Source organism: Siphateles boraxobius, unplaced genomic scaffold (genome assembly GCF_051911475.1).
Source record: "Siphateles boraxobius isolate OS27281-9 unplaced genomic scaffold, OSU_SipBor_1 5, whole genome shotgun sequence".
In the NCBI taxonomy this organism is placed as follows: Eukaryota; Metazoa; Chordata; class Actinopteri; order Cypriniformes; family Leuciscidae; genus Siphateles; species Siphateles boraxobius.
Window position 1 is genome coordinate 24,471,563 of NW_027509141.1, and position 17,173 is coordinate 24,488,735.

Below are 17,173 nucleotides of genomic sequence, written 5' to 3' on the forward strand. Positions count from 1 at the left end.
ACTCCAGTCTTGAGTGTCACATGATCCTTCAGAAATGATACTATGTAAATCAGTTGTGCTGCATAATATTTTTGTGGGTTCATGATAAAACAAATGTTCAGGATTCTCTGAATATTTATTAAAAAAAAACATTATAAATGTCCTTTAAAAAAAATCTAATGGATGCAAACTTTTGAAGGGTAATGTATTAAAAATGATGCCTGTGTGAATCACAACAAAGCTCCCAGACGTCTTTATATAGACGCGAAGTCGCTGACGCATGCGCAGTTCTGGTATTGTTCACACCGGTAGTCTCTGGAACACATTGGAAAATAGTAAGCGGTGCGTCTCGCGCCCAACGTGGTTACAATAGAAGACGCGACGCGCCTTTGTGTATAAAGAGACGGATATCGCTGCAGGTAACTTATATTTATAGCATTACACAATTCTAATTTCGCAATGACAAGACTTTGCTCGAGTACGATATTTTTTAAAGATCCTGTTTTAGAAAACTGAATCTGTAATTGCTGATTTTAGGTAATGAAATTAAATAAATGTCGTAACATGTGCATTGATAGATGCATGTTGTGATTTACAGCTTGTATATGTGGGAGTGGCAATGTACTCGCCCATTACTATCCATGTCATTATTCTCGTGGAGGGTGTGGATCAGTCAGGAAGTTAACGTCTGCTTGTGTTTTCACTAAGATGAAAATGATACTGTAGCATTTCAAATGGTCTTAAATTATGTCCTCTGTCTGCTTTTGGCTAAAGACATGCAGGAATATGTAATCTGAGAATAATAAGCGGCCATGTAGTGTAGTATAGTACTGGAATATATGGAATCTCTATTTTTTCCATTGTCATCGTCAGGCACTTGGTGGCCCCTGATGAAATCACATTTAATCACTCTTACCTATAGGCTATGACTTCTCAGACAAGAGTAAATAAGTTAATTAAGTATGTTTATTGTGTTTTGTTATGTATGTATATAGTTATTTTGTAACATTAATCATTAAAATTGTAACATTTTGATAGATCTATATAATATCCTGTTCCTAACATTTTATCAATATATTATGAACCGAATGTTTTATCTAAATTTAAACATAAAGTTACATATAGAAATAAGAGGCTTAGTTAAGTAGGCTATTGATAATTAAGCTAAGTCTATTGTTCTGTTGTGTTTAGTGGCATGATGCCATGACCTGGATTCCGTACACCAACACTGTTTCTAAGTCAAATGCTGTAGATCAGAGATGATCCAGGGAGTACTGGGAAAGATTTCGCGATTGCCTTGATAGACCTATAAAAAGAAATTATGGAATATCATGGCTTTCAAAAGTCAAAACAATAAATCTTGTGATTTAAGCATAAACATTTAAATAATTATTCATTTAATTATTAATTCTTAATCATTTAAACTATTTTAAAAATATTAATGGTAATGCAAACGTGTAGCATGAAAAATACAAATCTTGGTATCACTTCACAACAAGGTTTATTTAGTTGACATTAGTTAACTACATTAGTTGACATGAACTAACAATGATAACTAGGCCTACTTCTAAACTATTTATTATTAAACTTAAAGTTCATTTCAACATTTAAAAATACATGATTAAAATCAAAAGTTGTATCTGAAAGATTTATATTACAAGTCAAATACTTACTTTTTTAAAAGTAAAAATTTGTTACAAAACAGTGCAATATTGTCAGTAACCAGTGGCCTTGATATGTGATTTTAGCAAGCTGTGACAATAAATACATAATTGTTCATAATTGTACATAATTGTTTTCCTTGTTGTTGTTGTTATTATTATTATTATTAATTATTAATAATATTATTATTAATGATACAGTTCAGACTTCAGAGTGTCAGCTAATGTTATAATTATATTTATCGGAAAAGGAAATATTTAATCACTTTTACTACATTTTATTAGGGTTAATTTCTCTCATGTTAGCTCTTAAATAGTCTACTTGAATGTATTAAGTTGGACTGGACATTGACACAAATTTCACACTTAAATTTTGATTTAATTCAATTTGATATCGATTAATTGTGGACTATCAGGTACAGTACATGGTAATATTTCCTCAAGGAAAAAATCTCTCTCCACTAATGCTGTAAACTATAGAGGAAATTCAGTTGATGTATCACTATAATATTAAAGGTTAAAACGAACTGATTTGGAGGGCAGTGCACTTCTTCCTATTTCTCCCTCAAATTGTACAATAATAACGTTATAATAATACATTTTAATTACTTATGTTTCTACTCGGTTTTAAAAAAATGGAAAACACTTTAATGGTGGCTGTCATAAAAATATGGCAGATTTATTAAAAATACATGAAATATTGAAGAACAGGTTAAGTAAAAATACAATGAATATAGGCAATATAGTGCATATATTTAGCAAAATGCTCCTATCTGGAGTTAATTTTCTAGCTGACTAACGAGTTTTGAATTGCTTTTCTGAGGTAAATGTAACTTTACATGACATTGGGTAACCCGAAACTCTGAGCGATTACATGATCTGTGATACAGATTTCGGTAAGTTGTACTGTAGGCCTATCTTTCAACATACCTTACGATGTTCATTCATGTTTGTTTCGTGCTGTAAATAGTAGTAAAGCGTAAATTCGTTCACACGCCCTTAGCGCTGCAGCTTCGCTTAAATGAAGGCGCTACAGTGATCTCTCGCGCCACATAAAAGAGCATCAAAATGGTATTTATTGTTTGAATTTCGTAATAAAAGTGATCAAATTTGAAAGCTGAGACTTTTTTCATACGAGAAGTAAGAGCACAAAGCTTATTGCGATTTATTGGATGGTAGGTACGCTGCTTTGTACATTCATCAATTGAAAACAACATAGACTGAAAGATCAATAATAAATGGGATTTAAGAATCAATATCGGTTCTTCAAAATGAGGATCGATGAAATCGATATTAACCCAGCCCTAGTATTGATTTGAGAATGATCTATGTAATGTAATCCTCACTGGGCAGTTACTGAAATGTGACGCTTTCATATTAGGTATTTGCTGACAACATGAGCAATACACCTCCTAACAGACGAGGAATAACTTTTGAGGTGGGCGCTGCTCTTGAAGCACGGGACAGTCTGAAGAACTGGCAAGTGCCACTCTTTTAAAAACAGTACATTTTTTAGCCTGTCCATCACTCCTTTTTATAGCAAGCTATCCATATGTGATTTCGCTCAAACAGGTATGCTGCCAACATTGAGAAGATTGACTACGAGGATGAGAAAGTCTTAATCCACTATCGCCAGTGGAGCCATCGCTATGATGAGTGGTTTGACTGGGCCAGTCCGTATCTGAGGCCCATGGAGAGGGTTCAGCTGAGGAGAGAGGGACGGCAGGAAGACAGCATTATCCCTGTGAGTCACAGACTGCTCCTCAAAAATCCCAGTATATGCAAGCTAATCTAGGATCAGCCTCGCGTATAAATCTGTTCAGTGAGATGTGAAAGTGATGCTCCATCAGTCCTGCTGTTATTTCAACTGATTGTTACTGTGTGGATCACAAAAGCAAATCTTGCATCAACCAGTCTACACAAATATCATTTACAGATAGTTGTCCAGCTGGTAATTAACTAACTGTTCATTCATTGGATACATTAAAAATGCAATTCATACATACATGATACAATGGCTTGAGTATATACTATGGTGAACATGTTTTTAATTTCTGACTTAAAATGTTTGATGTTTTTATTCAGGGTGATACAGCCTCATTAAAATAATTAAGTGATTAAAAGAAAACATTGTAAAGTACTGTGGCGTAATCCTTTATTATTTTTGAATTAGAAAATGATATATAAACACCACTGTTTGAAAGTTTGGGGTTATAAGATTTTCAATGTTTTTGAAAGAAGCTCATCAACGCTGCATTTATTTGATAAAAAAAAAATAGAGTAAAATTGTAATATTGTGAAATAATATTACAATATATAACATAATTGTTTTCCATTACTAAGATATTTTAAAATGTAATTTATTACTTTTGGCAAAGCTGAATTTTCAGCATCATTAATCCAGTCTTTAGTGTCACACGATTTGCTGATTTGGTGCTCAAGAAACATTTCTTATTATTATCAATTTTGAAAACATTTATGCTGTTGAATATTTTGTGTGGGAAGTTGAACCATGGTTATTTCAGGATTATTGTATGTCTAGAACATCCAAAAGAAAGCCTTTATTTAAATTAGAGATCTATTGTAACATTATGTATGTTTTTACTGTCACTTTTGATCAGTTTAACCTTGCTGAATAAAAGTGTTAATTTCTATCTTACAGACCTCAAACTTTTGAACAGTAGTGTATATTACTACACAACTTCAGTGCTTATTAATATTTGTTTATATTAGTTTTGTGGTGCAGCTAGAATGCAGAAAAGCAGCACTTAACAATGTGTTAAGGTCAATAAGTCTCTTAAAAATTAGATAATTTGACCCTAAATACTGATTGGTTAAACCACATTTAAAACCATTGTAAAATGCAAATGAATAAATTCTGTTTTAATTCATACTTGTTTTGCAGGGATTTCATGTGAATGACAAAGTTCTTGCCAGTTGGTCTGATTGTCGATTTTATCCTGCTAAAGTCTTGGTCGTCAACAAAGATGGTAAGCTGTTGATGTAAATATTTCATGAAACAAATTCAAACAGATTCTTTTTCAAATTGAAATTGTATGTTTCAACTGTGATTCAAATGTACAAAATGATCCTGCAGCATCCTACACTGTAAAGTTTTATGACGGTGTCATCCAAACAGTCAAAGGAATCCATGTGAAGCCCTTCACCAAAGAGGTTCATTTTGTATTTTTATCCTATTCATGTTGCATCTCTATTTCAGTACCAATTTTGGCCTTCTCTTCTTTTACTCATTCTCTCATTCTCCCCAAATTAGTGTAGAAAGAAACTAACTGACAAAAATGGAGAGAAGCCAATGGTGAAAAAGACAGTAAAGGACAAGAAAATGCAGGAGAATGAAGCAAGCGGGGATAAACAGATTGACCGTGTTCCTGAGGAAGAGGAGGATGAGAACTCAGTCTTGGATGGAGAGGAAGGTGAAAAGAAGAAAAGCAGTGGGAATGGGAAATGCATTGAAGTGCAAAATATAAAAATTAAGGAGGAAGAAGCAGAGGGAGAGAGAGTCTTAGAGCAAATTGGGCAGCACAACTACAGTAAATTATTTCTGAAGAGGGGCTCAGGGCCTGAGGAGAGAGAAGAGAAGAGCAGCTTGAAAATCGAGAACTCTGCGGTGTTAGATTTGGGTGTGAACTTTAATGAGGGGGTGGTAAAGAGAAATGAGTCCGAGGAAGCAGAAGTCCTGGAACGAAAAGAGGAGGAAATCAAAGGACAAGGTCTTCCTCATGACAGAAAGTCACGGAGGCAGCGAATAAGAAGTACGTACAAATTTAAACTATTCAAATAGATTTTCCTGACTGTATACAAGTGACTGATTTGTAGGTTGATTTCCCTGAAAAGTATAGACACTGCGGTTCTGTGGCGATATCAAAACAATGTTATGTTTGTTTGAGAACTGACCAGCCCTACCCAGTATCAGTGGCTCAACCAATGGTGTCGAGTTTGGGGCGGGGCTATTTGTTTGACTGACCAATAGCAGGGGGAATATTTGGGAAACATGTTTGAAAATAACATTATTTGTTCAACTCCATGTGGTAGAGCTGCACAAGTAATCAAAATAAAATTTACACCACTATATGGATCAGTGCAATTATCAAATTGCAAAGGCTGTGATTTACTGAAAGATATGCATGCTTTTGTAGTGAAGCACGACACTGTTTTTTTTAACATGTGAGCAGTTTAGGATCCAGTGTTTTCGTCCTCTCAGAGTGGATTGATTTGCAGTAAATGCTGCTCCACATAAACTCATCTCTGCATCTGCTCTGGGTTTGGCTTGCTTATAATGTGTCTTTGGGAACCATTTAAATTTCAATTATCAATCGCAAATGCAATTATCAGAAAAAATCAATTCATGCAGCTCTATTATTTGGTGAGGCTTTGTTTATTTAAGTTTATTTAACATTTAAGTTTATTTTCTCTAGGGAAGAGGAGACTTTCAATGGCAAGAAGGAGCTCCAAAAAAAACAAGACTGATTCCGGTTTGACTATTTGACTGTTATGTAAAACAAATTATTTACTAGTGCCATAATGGTAGATTTCCTCATCATTCATCTCTTTCCTCCAGAAAAAAGTTTTCATAATGATTGCAAGCCCATATGCGAATCCACCAATCAGAGAACTCAAGGAAAAGGATCAGACCCCTTATGTTGTCTGACACAACCATCCAATGACACATCAATACCTACGGCTCAGTGCCAATCAGAAACCTTTAAGCCTACAGGTGAGATTCCACTCATCACATCTGTAAAACATATATTTACTCAAATAATACCTGGTTCATTATGATCATGTTTTTATTTGTTCTTTTTAAATTGTAGCAGTTAGAAAACAAGCCTTCCACAACCCCAACCGGTTCAGCAGAGAACCATGTGAGTAATGATCTCTACTAATTAATGAGAACAATCAGAATCATCTTGAATTAGTGACGATGAATGTAAATTGTACTTATCACAGTATACAGAGTCATCAGAAACCAACCGCCACCAGTGCTCTCTATCAACTTGGACCATAATCCATATAAATGCAGTGCACCTGGCTGTACAAAGTCTTTCCGCAAAGCAAAACTCCTGCACTATCATATGAAATACTACCATGGAGATGATCGTCTGATGGAGCCAGACCCGATCCGGGCAATAGACAAACAGACTGCACTTAATAATCAGGATGGCTCTAAGAAGAGGTGCGTTACATCGCATGATTGTGCGCAGATGACCGTGAAGAGACGCTCTCTTGCGCCCCCTGTTGTCAGTGCACACAATTACCAACGATGGCCTTCACTGAAAGACAAGACCAGGGACAAGACCAGAGACAATCAGCTAGACAGCAACATGCATAGATACTTCAACAAGGAAAGAGATAGAAGATTTATGGAAATGGGTATGGCTAATGGAGAAAGCATATGGGATTTTCAGTGTTATTCATTGTTTTTCATTGAAGCCTTTAATACATGACATGATCTATCTGAGCTTTGTTTTTTGCCTTTTGTAGAAGGTGTGAAAGAACGTGACAGGTCAAAAGAGAAACAGACTAGAGACTTCTTGCGTATAAAGTTGAAGGAAAAGAAAAAGATGAAAAAAACCACATCAGGTAAAGAAAAGTAGCATTTATTTACAGACAATGCTATCAGTTCTTGAAGTGTTGATTTTTGAGTGATGGTAAATCTATTTCTGTGCGCAACAACTGTAACAACTAAAATCTGTTCGTAACTGTAAATTATAATAAAAGTAGAAATATAAATTATAGAAGTGTAAATTATATTATATAATCTCATAACAATGTTATATTATCATACGACACATGCTATGCAAAACAAAACATTTTGCTCTGCTATTCATCCACTTCCTGTCAATTTATATTTTCACTGGGAGTACATTCAGCAGTGCTTAAACTGAAGTTTTCCTGTCCATCTTAATGTTTTGTAGAGTTTATAGATTTTTGCAATTTGAGATTATCTTAAATTTTTATCTCGTAATACAAGTTTTGTAATATTTTTCCAGATGAGGATAGCATTTCAGACTGGTCCTCTGACAGCTGTGGTTGGAGTGAAGATGAAATGGGGGCGGATCTGGATGTCATTGCCTCACCTCTCAGCTGTAGCTCTGTTGCCTCAACTACAGGAAGTCAGGAAACTGTCCGCTGTGTGTGTGAAGCAGAAGAGGAAAATGACTTCATGTTACAGGTGACCATTAATTTGGCCTGTACACTACCATTCAAAATGTGGGGGTCAGTAAAGAAATTAATACTTATATTCAACAAGGATGCATTAAATTGACAAAAGGTGGTAGTAAAGACATTTCTAATGTAACAAAAGAGTTAATGATCACCAAATCAGCATATTAGAATGATTTCTGAAGGATCATGTGACACTAAAAACTGGAGTAATGGCTGCTGAAAATATAGATTTGACATCACATGAATAAATTACATTTTAAAATAGAAATATTATGTTATAATAGAAGATTTATCTATAACATTTTCACTATTAACAACAAACACATTTGTTGCTTTTTCTCTTGCTCCTCAGTGTGAAGAGTGTCTGTACTGGCAGCATGGAACCTGTATGGGCCTCCTGGAAGAGAACGTTCCAGAACGATACGCTTGCTTCATTTGCCGGGATTCTCCAGGTTTGGAAGTGATGCATGTTTTAGTGTTGATTTCTAAACAAAACTCTAATGTAGACCTCAGGATGAGTCGCAGTTTGAGTAGTTTTGACTCAGCATTTTCTCCTGCTAGGGAATTAGGGAAAATTTTCTGCTGTTTTAAGTTAATTTTGGTTTACCAGTGTATTTGTTTGTGTGTATCCAGGGCAGACCAGAGGTCAGAGACAGAGCCTGCGGTACTGGTATGACAGGGACTGGCTTAGCACCGGCCATATGTATGGCCTCTCTTTCCTGGAGAACTACTCCCATCAGAATGGCAAGAAGATCGCAGCCACTCATCAGCTGTTAGGGGATGTTCAGCATGTGCTGGAAGTCCTCAATGGCCTGCAGCTCAAAATCAGCGTGCTACAGTAAGGCCACATTCACACTGCAGGTCTTGATGCCCACTTGTTGACTATATCCAAAAATTTGTATTATTTTTTTTATTTTTTTGACCCATATCCGATATCTTCATTTACACTATTCACTTGATGATAGCTAGATCATTACACATTACACCCTTGTATCTAATGTTATAGGCTTACACAATAATATATTGTCACTTTTTCTAATTTGGCAATGGCTAAAATAATGTTTATATGCCAGCTAATGTCTTCAAAAACTTTCATTTACCTTTACCTGTAACTTTAATGTTCTCACACTCCGGCTCTTGATAGTCCAGTGGCGACGCGGCATCTTCTTCTCTGACACTATCTAGTATTTCAGGTGGTCTAGTAAAATGCCTTCCATTTGATTGTAGAATGCAAATGTAGTATGGCTATTATAACTCTTGTTGTGGTCTTTGACTACCTTGTACTTGCTTTTCAAGCTTTTGATTTTATGTTGGCACAGTAGCCATGAGTGCCTAAAACCGTGCCTTCCCATCGCGCCTGAAGTTTCTTAAAATACGCCTTTTTTCTGTAACAACCCTGCTTTTTTGCCTGCACTGTCCCTTTGACCCAAATTCTCAAAATACATAAAACTTCAGCATGACTCCACTGGGTTGAGCATTCGTCCTCCATTGCGCCATTGAAAAGAGTCATGTTCATTCAAAAGAGTTTAGTCTAAATAATGATGGCGCCTATATGCATGGCATGCCGTCTGTGCTCTGGTCAAATTTTTGTTTTGCTAGTTGTTTTAATGTTTGTTATATGCTCTTGGGCTCAATGTTCTACACATCGTTTGGTTTATAATCGTCAATCGTTGTTGGATATTAATCATGGAATGGCTGACCGTCATGACACAGTTTTGACTGGTCTATCTAAAAGCCATCATCCGCCCTCGCTGATCTGCCCATCTCACCTGTGCCGACTAGCGTGTGATGTTCGCCGGAGGAAACGGCGTAGAAAGCGTGGGAAACGAGGTGGTGTGCTGGCGGCGACGAGGTTGCGTTTAAGGGCGATGGAGGCGTCATGCTCGCGCCGTGTCCTCGTCGAGCTGTGGCCGGTCACTTGCGGGCCCTATTCTTGTGGTCCGTGTGAGCGTGTGCTGCAGGGTGTGGAGTGTCCGGCTGCTAACCTGGATGCGGTTTGCAATTGGTATCGGTCTGCACGCCCGGTTGGACGGGGGGTGAATCTGGCGAACCTCTACTGCGTCAGGCGCGAACTTCAAACAAAGGTGGACTATTCCCGGACAAAAAGACTGACCCTGATTAATGTAAGGTCAATTACAAAGGTCAAAGGTTACAATGTAATGTAAGGAGTTTTTCAAAGCTAAAGAGTTGGATATGCTGTTTCTGACCGAAACCTGGGTTTGCAATGGAGATCTGATCCCCTTTTCTGAAGCAGTTCCACAAAATTGTAATTTTTTAAGCAAACCCAGACAAACGGGCCGTGGAGGAGGTTTGGCAGCTATTTTTAATAACTCGTTAAGCTGCAAAAACATTCAGACTGTAGACTACGCAGCTTTTGAATTTCAGTTGATTCAGATTAAGGTGCAGACTGGATCCTTAGTGTGTGCATTAATCTATCGTCCTCCAAAGTTTAACAAACATTTTATTCAGCAGTTTACTGAGTGTGTAAGTGGACTTTTATGCAATTATGATTGTTTTTTGGTTTTGGGCGACTTCAATGTGCATGTATGTTGCCCCTCAGACCCATTAGTTAAAGACTTTCTAAATCTTGTTGAGTCTTTTAACTTAGTGCAACATGTTCATGGCTCGACACATATTTATGGTCACATGTTAGATCTTGTTTTATCATTTAATTTGTCAATTTTGAATGTTATTTTGGAAGATGTGGCATTCTCAGATCATAAATCCGTCACATTTAATTAACCAATCATACCATTGATCAGCTCTACCAAACTTGGATGTCTTTTTTCCAGTAATAAACAAACATTAAGTTGTTTTGATTGATACTGTGAAGCAGCTTTGATACAATCTGTATTGTGAAAAGCGCTATATAAATATATTTGACTTGACTTGACTTGACATTTGAACTTTCTCTTGATTATGAAAAAGAGAACTTGAATGCTCCTTCGAGAATGTCTAGGTATATTAATCATGCAACTGGTGACCTTTTTTCAAATCTGTATATTAGAGCCCCATTAACCTCAATGTTGGAGAATCCACCATCGCAGTGGGATGTAGAGAAGCTTCTCAATATATTTAATTCTACATGCGCCAACATTTTGGACAGTGTTGCCCCTATTAAAATAATCTCTGTCAGATCTAAACCCCAGCCCTGGTTTAATGAAGTAACTCGGGCCTCCAGGCGGGAGTGTAGAAAGGCGGAGAGAAGATGGAAAAAGGATGGTCTTCAAGTGTCTTTAGAAATTCTCAAACAATCCTTGTCTACCTATCAATGCTTAGTAATAGAAGAGAAAAAGAAATTTTTGGCTGATGCCATTGCTCACAATCATCATAATCCAAAGTTTTTATTCAACACTGTAAAATCTGTTATAAACTCCCCTAAGAGTGGTCTTATTGAGGAATCTTTTGAACTATGTGAAAATTTTCAAAACTTCTTCTGTGATAAGATTAAGAATATTAGGTCTGACATTGTTACGCTTAATCAAGATGCACTGGTCGTTCCGCTGTGCTCCGATTACCTTACATACTTTGAACCATTATCTCTTGCCACATTAACAGATATTGTGGGTCGGATGAAACCCTCAAACTGTCCTGGTGATAGGATTCCTTCTTGGTTTTTAAAAAAAACATTTGATATTGTTGGGCCTAGTATTCTTTCTATTATAAACACAAGTTTGTCTACCGGTACGGTGCCCCTTTCATTGAAATATGCTGTTGTTCAGCCACTTCTTTAAAAGCCAAATTTAGGACAAGAGGTCTTGTCTAATTTTCGTCCAATTTCTAAGTTGCCATTTTTAGCAAAAATTCTAGAAAAATCAGTTTTTAACCAAATGCAGAGTTTTTTGGACCAAAATGTGGCACTTGAACGGTTTCAATCTGGCTTTAAAAACAAACATAGTACAGAATCTGCCCTCCTAAAAGTCTTAAATGATATCTTTTTATTTAGGGATTCTGGCCATTCTGTTGTTATGTTATTATTAGATCTTACTTCAGCTTTTGATACTATAGACCATGGGGTCTTAATTTCGCGCCTTGAAAATGTGGTAGGCATCCATGGTATTGCATTAAAATGGTTTAGGTCATTTTTGACAAACAGAAGGTTCTCAGTTAATCTAGGACATACCTTCTCGTCATCTACTTCATTGGACTGTGGTGTTCCGCAGGGATCCATTCTTGCGCCAATGTTATTTGCCCTATACATGTTACCACTAGGGTCTATCTTTCGCAAGTATGGTATCTCCTTTCACTTCTTTGCAGATGATATGCAAATTTATTTGCCTATGAGTAAAAACCCTAAATCATCATTGGATTCCCTTAAAGTCTGCTTACAGGAGGCAAAAATCTGGCTGTCAAATAATTTTTTATACTTAAATGAAAGCAAAACTGAGCTTGTCTGGTTTGGAGGTCCTGCTCTGAGTGATCTTCCTATTTTAGGTGAACTGTACCCCTATTGTACATCAGTGGTAAAAGATCTTGGGGTAATGTTGGATTCCTCCCTAAAGTTTGAAAAACAGATAAACTCAATGGTGAAATCTGCTTTCTTTCATTTAAGACTTGTGGCAAAGGTGAAGCCGTTTTTAACAAAAAAAGACCTAGAGATGTTGATCCATGCTTTTGTGTTTTCAAGACTGGATTATTGTAATTCATTATACACTGGAGTCTCCCAAGCATCTTTACATCGGCTGCAAGCAGTACAAAATGCTGCAGCCAGACTATTGACAGGGACCCGTAAATATGATCATATCTCTCCTGTTCTGGCCTCCCTGGGCTGGTTGACTATTCGAGATAGAGTTGATTTTAAAATGCTAGTCTATGCCTATAAGTGCTTGAATGGACTAGCTCAATCATATCTTTCTGAACTTCTTGAGGTCCATAAGCCCTCTAGATCATTAAGATCTGCTGAGAAAGGAATTGTGCTGTCTGTACCACGCACAAAATACAAGCAACGGGGTGATAGGGCCTTTGCTGTAGCTGCCCCAAAGTTATGGAATACGCTACCACTTTATATTAGGTCCGCTCCGACTATAGGCTCTTTTAAAAGCCTTTTGAAATTTCACCTATTCCAGATGTCCTATTTAGGTGTAGAGGGATGAGCTCTTGTGCATTTATGTCTTATTATGTGATTTTAGTGTGGTGTTGTTTTGTGTTTTATTCTGTATTTTTTTAGCCTTTATTTTTATTTCATATTTTAGAATTTTTTGTACAGCACTTTGGTACAACTAACTGTTGTTGGAATAGTGCTTTATAAATAAATAAATAAATGTGATCGCAGTTTGTCTCCACCCAAGTTGGCGCCATTCGCCACGTCATTCGCAAATGCACATATCCAATTCATTTCAGAATCCATGTGCTTTTTCCTGCTTAAATGTTTGTGGGTCATATCCGATATGTGCCACATGGGAGGAAAAAATCTGAATTGGGTCACTTGTAAATGCGGCCCAAGTGATGCTGTTTTATCTCTGTTTTAACCAATAATACTCATGCTGTTAGAAAAGCCACATGAAAAGAGTGTTATACCCCTTTCTGCAGGAGCCAGACTCATCCAGACCTCAAGTTGTGGCAGGAGCCGTGGAAGCTGACTGAGAGATCCAGGATAAAAAGCATGGCTCTTCCAGACGCAAAAATAGTTTCTTCATCAGCATCTTCAGAAGTCATTCTACATAAAGAGCCCTTCACTTCATCCTTCCAGGACTACATTAGCAGTGAGCACTGTTACCAAAAGCCACAAACACTGTACCAAGTATTGGAGCCGAGGCTGGTGCTGAAGACGCGGGTTGAGTCAGTGTTGGAAGATCGATCACATAACACAGAGAGAGTGCTGAAGAATGAACAACACTATTACGGAGAGATCCAACCAGCACTTCTGAAGACATCTAGTACTCTGCTGTTCAACCACAGGATGGTGAGGGTCAAATGAGGTTAATATTATGTGATTAACACTGTCCAGTTCTGTGAAATATAATTATTACGGTCAAATCAAAAGGTTTGATCCCACAGTGAGCTGACATTTTTAAAGGAATAGTACATCTAAAAGTGAATTTTAATAGAATTGAAATGTTGAAGAATATGCGATTCTTTCCATGTAATGAAAGTGAATGGGGATTTTGTGCTGTTAAGCTCCAAAATGATAAAAAGCACAATAAAAGTATCAGTGGTCCACAATTATAAGCGGTCCATCAATATTTAAAATACGTACTGAACATTAAAACATCTGCATCTATTAAAATATGGCTCATTTAGACACAGCACGACCGGTTTGATGTCATAATAAAACGACCAGTCGTCATTTGAGTTTGAGTTTTTGGAGTTGAACTATTCCTTTAATGATTTACAGTGAACTTAAAAAGTGTCCTTCAAAATATGTACATTTGTTCAAAAAAAAATTTTTAATAGAAATGAATACTTTCATTAAGGAATTCATACTTTTTCTACATTTAGCAAGGACTAAGTAAAGGTTTTGTTATAAAAGGTTTATATTTCTAATAAGTTCCGTCTCTCCATTCATCAAAGAATCCTGTTTTTAACATCGATAATAATAATGATAATATTTTTTGAGCACCAAATCAGCAATAATAGAATGATTTCTAAAGGATCATGTGACACTGAAGACTGGAGTAATGGCTTTTGAAATTTCAGCTTTGAATAACAGGAATGAATTACATTTGAATACATCTAAAGTATCTAAAGTAGAAAGCAGTTCTATTGGATTTTAATAATATTTTCAAAATATTACTGTTTTACTGTATTTTTGATTTAAAAAATGCAGCTCTAGTGAGCCTAGAGACTTTGAAAAACAATTAAAACAAATCTTACCAACCCCAAACTTTTGAACAGTAGTGTAGACTGACTATTTGATATTGTTTGTGACTGAATGTTAATTACACTGAATGCTGCAATGTAAGTAATGAGTGAATATGACATTGTAGGATGTAGGAGAGAAGCGTGAGGCGTGTGGTGATGGAGGCGGGGTTAAGGGTGCAGCTCAGCCCCAGCAGTGGAGGATCAACCTGCTTGAACACATCGAGACTTTACAAGAAGAGGTTACTCGCAGGATGGACTTCATCGAAAGGGAGCTTGATGGTGTGCCAGAGGGTTTCAGGGGGCTGGATTTATGTTTTGCAATTTTTCAGTTGGTGATTTGTACTATGGGAATGTTTCGTATACATTAAAGCTAATACATCAAAACACTAACTATTCATAAACATTGTTTCCTGTTTCAGTGCTTGAAAACTGGCTGGACTGCACGGGTGAGTTGGAGCCTCCAGAGCCATTGGACCGTCTGCCTGAACTCAAGCAAAGCATCAAACAGCTGCTGAATGAACTGGGAAAGGTGCAACAGATCGCTCTGATTTGTGCCACATGAGGGCGCCAGGGCAAATTTCACTGTCATCACAGGACTACCTCAGTTTAATACATTCCTAAAGCGGGCCACGAAACCAAAGAGCCTAAAGAACATTAGACTGAGAACAATGTGAAACTATACAAGCTGTTTGTTACAGAATCTGTGATTCTGACTGTGGACTTGGAATTAGGATTGAATGTTACAAAACTTTATCACCCCACCGATCCCTTTACAGCAAATGTGATCCAGATCCTATTCATCCTTTCTCTTTCACCAGAAGTAAACATAACAAAATACCTAAATGAATGTTTGCTGAAAGGTTTTTATATATATATATATATTTTTTCTTTTCTTTTTTTTTCTAAGTTAATCATGTTTAATCTAAAAACCTACTGGATAATCAAAAAAAGGATCAGTCCTGCATTGTTCAAAGGTTAGTAACCATTAACCTCTATTTAAAAGGTTGGGTGTTAACTGTGAAACTGAAGTAAAATGTATACACAATGAAACTATTGTTTATGTGCTCTGTTGTATTTAAAGGACCTTATGCTTAAAAACTTCAAATGTTTTTTGAATATTGCATATTTATTTCTGAACAACTGTGAATTTCATAATTACTGCAATCCTCAGTAGTCAACTTTCTTTAAGCTTTGCGCAGTAAATGTAGTCTGTGACATCACTTCATTATGGATTAGCCATAAAATGTTTAGGCCTGGTTTACAGACAGGGCTGAGATTAAGCCAGGATTAGACATTAGTTCAATAAGGACATTTAATTAGCTTTTATAAACATGCATTAGAAGGAAAAAAACATAACTGGTGTGCATCTTGAGACAAAACAATGGCGATGACATATTTTAAGATATCTCAGTGCAAGTTGCTTTCAGTTAAAACAGCTCAAACATGCAGACTAGTCTGGGACTAGTCTTAAACCTTGTCTGTGAAACCAGGAGTTAGTGTTGACAAAGACTGAACCACATGACTGTTTTTCTAAAAGCAGAAACTGAAAATACTGAATTTCTCATTCTGAATGCATTTAAGTATTGCAATTGTAGTTATAAAAAAATAAATCTATGCATATTAGTTATCTTGATGAACAAATGTATAAAATTCTGTCATTATTTACACCCATGTCTCTTAAATACTGTAGCCTATGACTGGAAAACGGTATTCCCTCTATATACTGCATTATGACGATATGCTTGTTTAACATATTGCCCAACTGACATTGGAGACAGGCTAAAATAAAAGCACTTTTTATGCATCTGTGAATACTTGGTGTACTGGTGATTTTCTTTAGGCGAAAACATATGGTGGACCCCAAAAAACTGTCGTCGATAAAGACGTGACACGATATCCACATAGATTACCTCACGGGGGCGATAAATCGTGTATGAGGGGGTCTTCCAAACGTTGAGTGTAATGTGGGTAGCCCAGAAGGCCCCGCCCACCGAATGACATCAAAACACGGCTGCTGGCAGAGACTGCGAGCAGAGAAACGTGCGGACGACGAGCCCTTCTACCAGCCTCCGTTCACTTCAATATCTTTGTGGGGGATTTTTCCTTAGTCAGATCCAAGTATTGTTCTTAAAGACTGTTTGGTGAGTTAAATGCCTCATTTTAGAACTGAACTAGTACAATTTGTTCTTTGAATATAAACAAAACTGATGGAAATTGTGTGACAATTAAGAGTGATAGTGTTGATCATCTTCATCTCTTCAGCGACCAATGTAATTCCATTTAAAATGGCTCCATGTTTTTAAACTGCTGGGAGCCACAGTAATGTCGATTTCCACCACAACAGCCGCTGAATAAGACAGAAGAGAAAACACGCACATTTTGATTTATTATAGATGGATCTTTTTCACACATCCGACACTAAGGATATTGCCAAAAATAGAAACTTTTTACCTCATTAGATGTCATGGGTTGTAATTCGGTGCATTTTTATCCTATTCTTCGCTGCAGATGTTCCATAGTTTTCATAGATGGTTCTCGTAGAACAA

The 17,173-nt window shown here is 36.7% G+C and overlaps 2 protein-coding genes across 7 annotated transcripts in view; both read left to right on the top strand.

Annotated features, from left to right (window-relative positions):
* The first annotated feature begins 276 nt into the window (after window positions 1-276).
* phf20a (PHD finger protein 20, a) lies at window positions 277-16,439 on the top strand. Of its 3 annotated transcripts, none has more exons than XM_077203467.1 (17): window positions 277-398; window positions 3,022-3,119; window positions 3,213-3,384; window positions 4,546-4,630; window positions 4,738-4,814; window positions 4,915-5,413; window positions 6,077-6,133; window positions 6,220-6,375; window positions 6,476-6,523; window positions 6,609-7,031; window positions 7,143-7,241; window positions 7,652-7,833; window positions 8,179-8,278; window positions 8,460-8,664; window positions 13,356-13,728; window positions 14,753-14,906; window positions 15,047-16,439. In XM_077203467.1, exons 2-17 carry the CDS (start codon window positions 3,037-3,039, stop codon window positions 15,187-15,189), a joined length of 2,856 nt encoding a protein of 951 aa, XP_077059582.1. In that variant the 5' UTR covers window positions 277-398; window positions 3,022-3,036; the 3' UTR covers window positions 15,190-16,439. The 3 variants fall into 3 exon arrangements, with proteins under 3 accessions (XP_077059582.1, XP_077059583.1, XP_077059585.1); XM_077203468.1 differs by having other exon boundaries at window positions 6,473-6,523; window positions 14,753-14,955; window positions 15,047-15,158; XM_077203470.1 differs by having other exon boundaries at window positions 281-398; window positions 6,473-6,523.
* Window positions 16,440-16,602: 163 nt separating this feature from the next.
* ndrg3a (ndrg family member 3a) overlaps window positions 16,603-17,173 on the top strand; it is a 33,442-nt gene continuing 32,871 nt past the window's right edge. For 2 of the 4 annotated variants that reach the window (XM_077203476.1, XM_077203478.1), the window contains exon 1: window positions 16,642-16,768. The gene's annotated coding sequence lies outside the window, so the exon portion shown is untranslated. Of the gene's footprint in view, window positions 16,769-17,173 lie in introns of all 4 variants that reach the window. The other 2 variants (XM_077203475.1, XM_077203477.1) reach the window with 2 other exon arrangements.